Source organism: Rhinopithecus bieti, unplaced genomic scaffold, assembly GCF_001698545.2.
Source record: "Rhinopithecus bieti isolate Rb0 unplaced genomic scaffold, ASM169854v2 scaffold_27006, whole genome shotgun sequence".
NCBI classification, from domain to species: domain Eukaryota; kingdom Metazoa; phylum Chordata; class Mammalia; order Primates; family Cercopithecidae; genus Rhinopithecus; species Rhinopithecus bieti.
Window position 1 is genome coordinate 3,569,116 of NW_016813373.1, and position 12,982 is coordinate 3,582,097.

The 12,982-nt window shown below is 33.8% G+C and overlaps 1 protein-coding gene and 1 pseudogene across 1 annotated transcript in view; both read right to left on the minus strand.

Annotated features, from left to right (window-relative positions):
- The window catches only part of EDEM3 (ER degradation enhancing alpha-mannosidase like protein 3), a 68,469-nt gene that overhangs the window by 21,188 nt on the left and 34,299 nt on the right, over nt 1-12,982 (minus strand). Inside the window, exons 9-15 of the mRNA XM_017848050.1 lie at nt 9,968-10,065; nt 8,259-8,384; nt 7,978-8,061; nt 6,378-6,461; nt 5,720-5,844; nt 1,312-1,477; nt 604-758 (exon numbers count right to left, since the gene is read on the minus strand). Coding sequence (XP_017703539.1) covers nt 604-758; nt 1,312-1,477; nt 5,720-5,844; nt 6,378-6,461; nt 7,978-8,061; nt 8,259-8,384; nt 9,968-10,065 — 838 coding nt within the window. The remainder of the gene's footprint in view (nt 1-603; nt 759-1,311; nt 1,478-5,719; nt 5,845-6,377; nt 6,462-7,977; nt 8,062-8,258; nt 8,385-9,967; nt 10,066-12,982) is intronic.
- Nucleotides 11,953-12,424, minus strand: LOC108512741 (riboflavin kinase pseudogene; annotated as a pseudogene).

Below are 12,982 nucleotides of genomic sequence, written 5' to 3' on the forward strand. Positions count from 1 at the left end.
TTCTATTTTTTTGAGATGGAGTTTCACTCTTGTCACCTAGGCTGGAGTACAATGTTGTGATCTTGGTTCACTGCAACCTCCACCTCCCAGGTTCAAGTGATTCTCCTGCCTCAGCTTCCTGAGTAGCTGGGATTACAGGTGCCTGCCACCATGCCTAGCTAATTTTTTGTATTTTCAGTAGAGACAGTTTCACCATGTTGGCCAGGCTGGTCTCGAACTCCTGACCTCAGGTGATCCGCCCGCCTCGGTCTCCCAAAGTCCTGAGATTACAGGCGTGAGCTATCATGCCCAGCCAGAAAATATTCGATGAAACTATTCCATGAAAAATGAGTTACAGAAGTTAAAAACTGTTACATGCTGCCCACTATTATTACTTTAGCTCATAAAATATTGAAAGTTTCCATAATAATAAAAAAGATACTACTGCAAAATAAGCTTTACTATCTTACTAATAATTTTTATTTTAACCAGTGATAGCTACATATCTCAACATTTTCGGCCTACATTAATGTCTTCTTGGCTGTTGATACATGCTCCCTAAGTTCTCTGTCATTTACTAAGAAACAACTTTGATATCAGAAAATATAAAATAATACATCTTACACTCTGATGATGCCTCTAGGACAGCTCTTATCCACCACATTTTTCAAGGGCTCACGAATACTTTGAGCATACAATGGGTCATTAGGGAAGAGGATCTGAGTATTTGGACAAGTCCAATCAAAGTTACTGTCATCCAGTTCTGTATATTCCGAGGTCTACAATATAAAAACATTTTATGTAAACAGAAATAATTATTTTACATAATTTTTTTTTTTTTTGAGACGGAGTCTCACTCTGTCGTTCAGGCTGGAGTGCAGTGGCACAATCTCCACTCACTGCAAGCTCCATCTCCCGGGTTCATGCCACTCTCCTGCCTCAGCCTCCCAAGTAGCTGGGACTACAAGGTGCCTGCCACCATGCCCGGCTAATTTTTTGTATATTTAGTAGAGATGGGGTTTCACTGTGTTAGCCAGGATGGTCTTGATCTCCTGACCTCGTGATCCACCTACCTTGGCCTCCCAAAGTGCTGGGATTACAGGCCTGAACCACCGTGCCCAGCCTACTTAACATCATTTTTAAAAGCAAACAGCTAATGAAATACATAAGTGTATACAGGATGCAATAAAAACAAAATAAGAAAATGTATATATTTAGTTTCTTCTTACCATACATATATTTATTGAATTTTAGGCATGGATTACTTTTCACTTGGAAAAATAAAACATATAGAAATAAAAAGAGAATAAGACATTTAATTTAAAAACTCACTGTGTTCTTCTTAGAGATGCTTTGATTTGTAGTAGAGAGCCAAAGAGGTAACAGATGAGCTTCTGTTGTAAAGATGTAATCTTCTATGTCAAAAATAATGTCTTCTTTATCAGCAAATAACAGGTAAAGATATTTAAACATTTCGGCCAAGAAGAAAGAATCCATTCTAAAATAAAAAGTCACAAATAAATATAAGTAGATAAAAATAATTTAAATGCCAACTATATGAAAGCCATAGTCAAGGTTAATAATCCTGTCTATACCAACTTAGGTGTTCAAAGAACTATAGAATGTATCAATCTACCAGGGGCAGAATAACCTTGACTCCAAGTATATTCCATGTTAATGAAAAAGACCAGAGGAATTGTCTACCACACTGATACACTGAATCCTGTGAATAATGCAGACAAGATTTTTCTATAGGCCTTTCAATAAGGGAAAGTTCTCCATTTCTTCTATAGTGAATCAACAGCAGGGAGGGAACTGATAAATTTTACTAGTGAGAATCATATAAGAATCTTCAACTAAATTAAAGAGCTGGAAAAAGTCATATAAATTTGATGGAATCTATTATGTAGCTATTTAAGTGATTTAAAAAGAAGGCTATAAAGATAAAGAAATTACTTGCATGTAATTTCCTGGCCAACATGGTGAAACCCCGTCTCTACCAAAAATGTAAAAATTAGCCAGGTGTGGTGCCAGGTACCTGTAATACCAGCTGCTCAGGAGGCTGCAGCAGGAGAATTGCTTGAACCCAGGAGATGGAGCTTGCAGTGAGCCGAGATTGTGTCACTGCACTCCAGCCTGGGCGACAGAGCAAGACTCCAACTCAAAAAAAGAAAAAAAAAAGTTATATGAAAAAAGTACAATGCAAAGTCACATGGGCTACGATTGTAACATTCTAAATATTTATTTACCTGTTAAAGGGAATGTGGAGAAATAAAGAGAGTAAAACTATATGTGTTTTCACAAGTGATTTAATGTTACAATGTTTTAACAACACTTTAAGAAAAGTTTAAATTAAAACTGTCAGGAAAAGAGCATGGCTGGTAGATGGAGTCATAGTAACACCAAATTTAATTTACTACTCCCCAAAGCATCATACGTTTTGGCAGTAATAAACAACTTCTAGTTTACTGGACAAGTTGCACAATTTCAGACCTTTGGCCAAGCACAATTACTGGCACATAGTAGGCACTCGATAAATGTTTACTAAATTAAATGCAAGTTTAAACAGCATGATTAAAGAATGAGCTGGAGAGGCAGCAGAACAAAGAGGTAAAGAACATGGGCTTTGGAAATAGAAAGACCTTCCACTAATTAGTTCTGTCACCATGGGGATATAAGGACTATGAGCTTGAGTTTATTCTTCTGTAAAAGGAATATAACAATACACTCATGACATTGGTGTGAAGACTGAGATATTAAATGTCAATTATTTAGCATAGCACCTGGCATACATATGAGATTGAAACTACAGCTATCATTTTTCCCACATATATATGATTTTTTATTTTGGAACAAAAACTCACCTGTACTGTTTCAAAACATGTTTAGCCATTTTGGATATTAATCTTTTAGACAATATAAAACACTTTCCTGTTTACCTGCAATACACTTATCATAATTTAACCTTTTCTGATGGACCGACAGTTATTACGTGAGCAAATGCTATCTTGAGAACTGTAGACAGATGAGCAGGATATTGATAATTGGCAAATACTAGAATAGACAATTTATAAACATTTAGAAAAGAACAAGGCATGGTAAGATAACTACAGTATGAATTGGGCAAAGCTAGCAAGTATCAGATCATATGATCTATTTTATATTTTAAAATCATAAACACATACATAAATAAAAATACACAGGCATTAAAAATGTCTGGAAGCCTTTATAAAATTGCTAACAGTAGTAATCTTACGCAGTTAGGGGAGAGTGTCTTAGCAAATATCTTCCTATTACTTTTGCCATTTACATTCTTTTTGGTAATTATCCATTATTAGGAAAATACAGATATTTCCATTGTGAAAAGTGTGTGTGTGTGTCTGTGTCTGTGTAGATGACGGTATCCTGGAGGACAGTATAGTGCTTAGACCTATAGGGTAATGAATCACTGCATGCAAAGAGCCTGTAACTGAAAGCCCTCAAGTGCAATGCCACGGGGCACTGGCTGTGGTCCAACCAAAATTCTTCCCAACAATTTGGATGAAAAAAATGTAAGGCATGCTTATCTAAACTATAGATCATTGAAAACTGGTAGTTTAGCTAATGAGATTCAACCCCTAGACCAAAATCTAGAAATAAAACAAAAAAAAGAAATTTTGCTGAGTTAAGTATAAAACTTGGCTGTTCAACGGCAGGGTGGGGAACACTCATTTATCAGCAGACTATACAGTTAAGTATGTGAAACTAGTTGATCACAAGCTCACTGTGAGCTGAACATAATAAAGCTCCTAAAAAATCTAAAGCACATCTAATAACACAATATGAGGAAGAATGGTAGTTCTCAACCTTTTGTTTGGCTAAATACATCTGAAAGGCACAACCATCCCGAGGAACAGTGAGTCAATGAAGCAGTGGTCCTCAACTGGATAGAGGGTGGAAACTCATCAGCCTCATAGAAAATTAGTGACCCTTTGCCTGAATCCAGACAGTTACGGGGCTGTTGTGCCAGACACATCTTGAGTATATGGTTAATTCTGGACAAGATATTTTAAGAGTTATTGTATGTACTGGAATGCAATCAGAATGGGGCAATGTCAGTGTGTAAGAGGTCCAGAAACAATGTCATAAAAGGAGTATCTGGTGGGGGAAAAAAAGAAGGATATTACACTTTGAAAAATGGAACTCTAAACAGTAAATCATGTCTTCCTCTGTAATTCTTCAATCTGTTACTGCTTTTGTATTTTAGAACATATCACATGGTTGTGATTATTTCTTTTTACACACCTATCCTATTCACTAACTGCAAGTCATGGGAGTGCAGGGACTAGTTCTATTTTATCCTTCTACCCCACACTTAAGTGCAGGGACTGGCATATAGTAGGTGCTTATTGTTCTTTAATGAATTGCCAGTGTAACATCACTGTCAAGAGCCAATCTGCCTAGATTAGAATTCTGACTTAATCTTACTAATTGTGTGACCTTAGGCAAGTTTCCTAACTTCTCTTTCCCTTGGTTTCTTCACCTTTAAAATGAAGACTATAATAGTACACTTCAGAAAGCTGTTGTAAGGATCAAGTTAGTTAAACACATAAAATGCTTAGAAGACTGTCTGGAGTGCAGGAAACAATCAATAAATATTATAGGCAAATACACAAGGTATCTGCTTTTATTTTTTGCTATTATTTGTATGCCTGCTTCCAGAACCTAACCATTGCTCATTAGCAGGGATGGAGATTCTAAGCCTAATTAACCATTATCCGAATACTAAGTGAAGAACTAAGAAACAACTCTGTGGGTAGATGATGAGTGCTGTGTTTCTCATGTCTTCAGTCTCACTGCCTGGAACTTCTTTGACATTTTTCTTCTTCTAATTCTTGTTTATCCTTCAGGACATAGGATCCTTCAGGAATCCTTCACTGACTATCACATCCCAACCTGTGCTTCATGCCCCTTTAATATGTTTCATAACACATACACAATGTTTTAAAAGTCTACTTATTGGCCTGCCTTCAGTGATTCAAAGACAGAAAGGACATATCTTCATATCTTTAATCCTCAAAAACTAGTAAGAGCCCTGGCACGTAAGGGGCCTCAGGAAGTATTTCTGGAATGAACATTTGCTAACCAAATGAACAAACAAGCTTCAGCGTTCATTTAGAGATGTGATAACCATATAAGTGATCTTAGAATAAGCAGAATTGTGAATTTCAAATGGAGCACTTTTCATAGCTTGAATACTTTATACCATCTACATCTATCCAGTGTCTAACAAAACAGAAACTACCACTGGTCTTTCCTACCCCTGCAAGTCAGCAACCGTGTAAGAGTACACACAGCTTTTGAGGAATTCTTGGCTGAACAGGAATCATATTCCAGATCATTCCTCATCTTGGTAATTTCTAATGTTTTATGTAATATAAAAGGAAACTATTATCAAAGAAGAAAAAAAGCAACATTTTAGATAGACCTAATACCAAGGTTCTGATATTTAACAATCATTGATTCATTTATTCAGAAATCATTTGAGCACCTACTATATGCCAGGCACTATGACAAAAATACAAACGTTTCAAACATACTAAAATTAGTCTATTCAACAGAGTTTAAAAAAGTAAACACAAAGAACAAAGGTCTCTATCCTTTGTACAAGAATTAAACTTATTTGAATCCTAAATGGTAGTTGCATTTTGTGTTGTTTCAGAGAGACCCTGAGGAAAGGGGGTGTTAGCAATTGTTTTACCTGTCCTCATGACTTCCAGTACGAACATCCTTCATGGCAGCAAATCCGCAAGGCACTCTAGCATATTTATTTAAATTTTCAATAAGTGTCTTCCCTACTTCAAGGTAGTAAGGATCTCCTGTAGCCTATTAAAAAGGAGAATATATGTGTATATATATATAGCTTATATATTACCACATATCCATTCATTTATCAAATATTTATTGAGTACCTACTAGGTGCCAGGCACTGTATCAGGCACTGGAGCACATTATATAGAACTGAGTTCTGAAAAAAAGCTATGAATCTGCTTTACAGAATTTCTTATATACACAATTATAAAATTTAACTACATAACCTTAGTTTTTAGATTAAATTCCTAATGCTCAGAAAGGCTGCCTGACTGAAGAAAGGCAAGAGACATGCTTTAGAAAGCAGCTCTAGAACATAAAATTTATCTTTAAAGAAATGTTCACATAATATTTTTTAAAGAAAAAAACCTTACATGTCAATTCTGGCATCATTCAATAATTCTATGGACTAGATGAATAAGAACTATGATATATCCAATCATTACAATATTAAAAGGGGACTCTGAAAATCCATTTACTATTATAAAAGAGTGAGAGATCCAACAGGGAATGGGGGCTAAACAGTAAAGTGGGGTATCTTTTCTTACTTTATATAAGAAGTAGGTACTTTCTGCAAATTCTGGCCTTAAAGGATGTTGAGCCCAGTGTACTCTGAAATCTGTGGTAAATGCCTGAACAAAACAACATACAAAAGGCATAAAAAAAGTGATTAAACAAGTAGTTCTAGAATATGCAGAATATATATAAATGGGTAAAAGCAATTAAAATAGCAATCATGACATTTTCATGAATAAAACATCAATTTTCATTGCTTAATTCATTTTGCAAAGGCTGCTATTTTTACCAATTAAATGGATTATTTTTTAAATGATCATTCTGGCTATTAGAAAACTCAGAAAAACTCAGTAATGAAACTCAGTAATGCCACTACATGGGTCCTGGTGGTCAACATAATTGTGTTTTCTTTTATCCTTCTACTTTTCCCCTTATTACTTCTCTAGTTCTCATATTTATTTTTAAATTGTTTAAATTGACAAATAAAAGTGACATATATTTATGGTACACATGACATGGTGTTTCGATATATGTATACACTATGAAATGGCTAAATCAAGCTAATTAACATATGCATTATCTCACATACCTATCTTTTTTGTGGTAAGAATACTTAAAATCTCTCTTAGCAATGTGCAAGCATACATATTTCATATTTTAGCTTATTTTCTTTTGTAACAGCCTCAAATCCTTTATGGAATAAGACAGGGCATTATTTAAAGATAAATAAAATTAGTCTATTTGAAATTTATTCAATAACATAATCAATCGGTTTTAAAAGAACATAAAATAAAAGCAAACAAAACCTTTTATGGGAACTAAATAAAAACTTCATTTGTGATAGATGTATTAATTGAAACCTCAGTTTATTCTGTATGGATATGAATTTTCTGCAATGCACAGTCCTACTCACCTGAAGGCTAATAAAACTATACTTTCCAAAACAAACACTTTAGGAACCCTTCTAAGTTGGTGGAATGCTTAGATATCTCACAGAGGGTAGTCAATAAGCAGGGATAGAACAAGGCCATACACACATTTGGAAATTTTTAATGGTACATTTCTGGAAAGCCAAAAAGTATGCTATTAAAATCTTGTCATATCAAGCTAGCAAGAATATTTATTACTAATATAATGTATAAAAACCAGGAAGAATAATTCTCAATCAGCATGAGGAAGAGATGGCATTCTCTGCATTTCCAGGGCACATGTGTGAACAACAGAAGTGTATCTAATGTATACAGTTTCATAAGACAAGCTTTAGAAAATAAAAAGTCACAATATCTCCCTAGCTGGTAGGTACATATAAGAGTCAGAATGAGAGAATATTACAATGGCATAAGTTAGGAAGAGTTGAGAAGCACTAAGATGGGAGTTTTTTACATGAAATTTAAAAAATGTCAGCATTACCCTAAATCAGACTTCTCTTAACACACAAAGAAAAGCAAAAACATATATAATACTGTACAAACCAAAAATAAACTATTTAATAGGAAAAAAAAAAAGAACCAACAAGCCTTGAAGATGCCATTTTCTATCTTTAAATTAGCAACTTACAGTGTGTATGTGTACATGTGTGTGTGTGTGTTTGTGTATGTGTGTGTAAGATTATTCCAAAAATTATTTGCTTACCTCTGGTAGAAAATTGTGTTTTTTAATCACCTGATATAACATTTCATGAGTTTCAATAGCAGGTCTAATATCCCCCTTTAACACCTAGAAATCAACAACAAGAAAATTACCTAATAAAATATGAGCTGATTTTATCTCTAATCATTACATAAACAGAAAAATGTATACAAATACAATTCTGAACTGCAACTATATTTTGTAGTTCAGTTTTAAAGATCAAAAATGCACCTAATTAACATCATCATCTTATGTTCATATTAAGAAAGCAGAATTCTTTATACCTGCAAGCCTGGGAAGAAGGCAAGCAAAGCATCCATCCAAGTCCGAGCATTCAGCATTGGTTTGTGGATATGCACATCAAGTAGAAGAGGTGGCTGGCTAATGTACCTCATTATGGCATCATAGTGCTAAAAGATCACAATATGTGTTCATGAAAGTTAGATGAAAAAAGAGGTACTACTCTAAATACATTAAACAGCACTGTGAAGAAATTAAACTAGAATTTATATATAAACTCACTAAATAATTACCAATTTATATAAATATTTAAGTTATTTTAGGTGGAAATCTTTCTAAAATATATATGTACTCCTTTATGTCCTCTAACTCACATGCAGACTATTAAAGACTATATGTAATATGGGACCTTCTGAGGAAAAACGGAACTGAACATCTCCATGTCCTGTGGCGTTAGGCCATGGTTAGTATGCCCGCAGGTCCCCTTGGAATATGGCTACCAGCTTCTATATTACAGAATTTGTTTTTTTCTGTATCTTGGAAATCTGATCCCTTCTCGGCTAACAATATTTTGGCGCTCACTACTATCTAAACTAATGCAGCTAATCACTGCTGCCACTCTTACGGTTTGCTATCTCAGCTTTTTATGGTCTTAAAAAACTCTTTTTCCCTTCTTTTGTCTCCTTCTCCTAGATATTTCTCAGCTTTGACAACAGGTTGAGTTGTAATAACAAGCCAACAAAAATAGTTATTTGTCCCCATTTACCTCAAGAAATTCTTGTTATAATCTAATACACAATCTATGTGATAATTTTATAAAGTAATCAATTAATGACTTATTAAAACTTTTACTAATATTTTTGCAAATTTACCTATTATTTAATCACTATTATTGAGAATTGGCCATAGGTTAAAGGCACTGCTCTAATCACTTTGAATGCATAAACTCAATCCTCCCGATAACCCTATAAATTAGTACCAGTACTCCCATTCTGTAGATGAGAAACAGAGGCAAATAATATTAGTTACTTGCCCAAAGTCACAAAACCCGTAGGTGGTACAATCAGAATTTAAACCAGTACATCTCCCATACTTTTAATCACCATGTCATACTGTCCCATACATATAACATGGATGAACTGATAGGTGAACAAAGAAATGGCAGATTATTTTTAAAAGAATATAGTGATATAACTGATGAGTTTGCTATATTCATTTCGGTTTGCTTCAGTTAAAAAGGTGATTCAATTGGGTTCAACAATCCTCCCACTTTTCCCAAAAAACATGCCTGTGGTTCTGAGCCAGTCTTAAGACTTCCTTTTGAAATGAATACTCACTAGTTTCTCCAAGTTTTCAAAGTCCTGTATCCTTGGTGTAATCAAACTAAGCCAAACTTCCAAGATTTCAAAAAGAATTGGAATCCAAAGGAAAAAGCTAACTAGTAACATATTTCATCAATTCTTACCCTTGTACAAAACAAGATTAGGTAAAATTCAAATCTATTACATCTCTTATTGGCAGATCTGCAAAGTTTCTGATAAAAGGTGAAAATAAAACTACTTTATCAACTAATTTTTTGGAAGGTATGTCACTTTTTAGGCTGTCCCTGTCCAACATCATCAAATACTGACACAAAACCAGTACACATTTTAAAAATTATTTTTACAATGTCATTTAGGTAATGGAGTTTCTATCAAAATCTGGACTCAAATGAAATTGATTATAAAATTAATATAAAATTGTATCAACTTACTGTGTTAAATCTTTCCAGAAAACTGTCATCTCCAAGCAAGACATAGGCTTTCAATAGATATTCATAATATGAATCAATCCCTGCTCCAACTCCACTATCTATGGAAACACAAATGTGATTTTTCATTAAACAACTGTTAAATTAAAAAAAAAAATCACTTAGTAAAATTTCAAGGCCTGAAAACATTCAGACGAATCACAATGATACCACTATAACTTACTACTGTAACTTCTTATAATCAAGATAAAACTTTGGAAAATGTACACAATTAAATAACGCCTAAACAACACACTACCTGATTCTCAAAACCAATGGTTATTTAACAAGATGCAAAGGTAACAATAAAATATCAAAGAACTTTCACCCACTTAAAGAGAAGATAATTAGTGGCAAATAAGACACAAATGTTTTACTTTTCCATGTTTGTTTTAACTTTGCTTCATAAAGCCACTGAAAATTGAGTCTTCTTTCATGTATAGAATTTCTAACTTAAAATTTTGATAAAGAAATGAAAAGCCACGAATGTCATTTTTTGCCATAAATTCATATACCAAAAGTAAAACACAATCCAACTGAATTACATATGCTTCCCTCTTCTCCAACAGCTTCAGACATTTTTCTATATATTTTGTATTATTAAAATCAATTCTAATTTATGTAGATAAGAAAAAAATGATTTATAAGAATTATCTTCAAAATTACCTCTATATACTTCTACTTCATCCCTCTATCATCACCAAATCTGTTGCTAAAGTGAACAATGATGCAATATACTCTGTGAGGGGGCCCAAAGCAATCTGTAATGTTAATTTCCTAATTTTCCAAAGACTTCAACATTTTGCCAATATAAACAAAAAGATGCAAGTAGACCAAAATCATCCAGTTAGTAGGAGGAAAAATCCATACCACATAGATTATTTAACTAATGTTTACTTATGCCTTTCCCTCAAGCTATAAGCACTCCTTAGATTAGCATTAAATTACACTGTGCATATATGTGTCTACACCAGTTTAGATTTGCCCTGGAACAGATAATTACATTTAAAATAAATAATTTTCTAACTATTTCATAGTTTAATTAGCTCTTAGTTTCACTGGGGGAAAATAAGCATCTTGTGTTCTTTAAGAAACTGGTATGTATAAATGAATAGTAAATTCACTTAAATCTTGAGGAAATCTAAAGATGAAGTCTCCTGTTTTGCTTTTTCTTAAAAAGGAAAAAAGAACCAAAGTCAAGAAAAAATTAAAGAACAATAATAATATCTACTCTTAAAAAGAAGAAATGCTATCTAACACAAAAATGAAACCTATAGATTCAAAAAACACTTATTTTACTGTCTTTACCAATAAAAAAAAAAATGATAGGTGGAGTCTAGACCACTTAGAATTGAACCAACTCTAGACAAAAATGAAGATGGTACAATGATGTGACTGAAAGGAAATGACTAAAGAAATTTCACAGTTTTCACATTTGTAACAATATATTGATGCACAAAATATCAAAAATACAAAGTCTGGATTTTTCCTCGTAGGTCTGTAATACACTATCAAAACTTCTATTTAATGCATTTGTATTTGCATTATAAATGCATTAAGCCTTCTCTGTTTATATATATGCTATACAAGCACATACATGCTGGTACTTTACCATGAAAATAATAGTTTTTATCTCAAACTAGTGAGTTGTCTTTTTATCCGTATTTATATACATGTCATTTCTATTGTAAGACATGCTTTTCTAGTGGTACATTTAAATCAACATATTATGTTACTTTAAACCTTCATCTTTAAATGAGTCTTTTTAGTGTTATGACATAATGGATTTAATTTAACAGCTGAAGTACAATATGGTAACTACACTGTACTACTTAATTCACAGATGTAGGAAAATATTTGATTTTTAAAATATAACCAAGATGAGACTAGACAATCATAAGCAGTGAAATACTAGAAAACAGTGAATGAATACATAAGATGATTTTTCATCAGTGGCCATTCAATATTTTGCTTTTAGGAACTTGGAAGGAATTGTCTTGAGTTTCAAATGTTCTGGTACATCTAGTCATTTCTTAGTTTCCTCAGTATCACCCTGAATTACTGAAATAACTGACTTAAAGAGTCAAAAATTCTCTTCTGGTCTGGGGTAGCCAACAATGGCCATATTGAGGATTTCCCCATAGAAGTCCTCTTTGAAGGTATACATGATAAGAGTTTCCATGGACTGTTTTGTGTTCCTGTAGTATGGGTTCCATCTCATGCTCACCACCATCTTATGGACATCTCCACTTCCAACACTAGTCCAACCATAATAAACATCAGTGGATACAACACCTGGAAGATTATCTACTACTTGTTCACTTGTTCAGGAAAGTGAACTGTGGGGATGCCAAGATCCCTGGAGCTGCAGCCGAAGCTCTGCACTACTTGGCTTCAGCAGAAGTACGGCAGGTGCTTCATTCTGCTGGGGTATGGGCTGTGTCTGGGTCTGTGCATCCACAAGGTGGTGCTTATTACATTATTGAAATGACTAAGTAAAATGGGCCATGCATGAACCACTAATAAGACTGTTGTGTCATAATGCAATGATTATGCTTAATTCAAAATTAATTACCATTAACTTGCACCTGAGGTCTGAGGTGGGCTTAAAAGAAAAAAAAAATTACAAAATTCTGAAGCCACAATTCAAATCTGTTTCAGAAACCATTTAGATGACACAGAAAAATTTTACACAATACTGAATAAAGGTAATAATTTTATTATGTTTGAATTAATAAATTTTATACTTTTTATTTATTTAAATATAGGCAGTTACCTTTTATTTTACATATAAACAAGATAAGCTTTTTAGAAATAGAGAAAATGTATAAAAAAGAGGCTTTGGCCGGGCGTGGTGGCTCAAGCCTGTAATCCCAGCACTTTGGGAGGCCAAGACGGGCGGATCACGAGGTCAGGAGATCGAGACCATCCTCGCTAACACGGTGAAACCCCGTCTCTACTAAAAATACAAAAACTAGC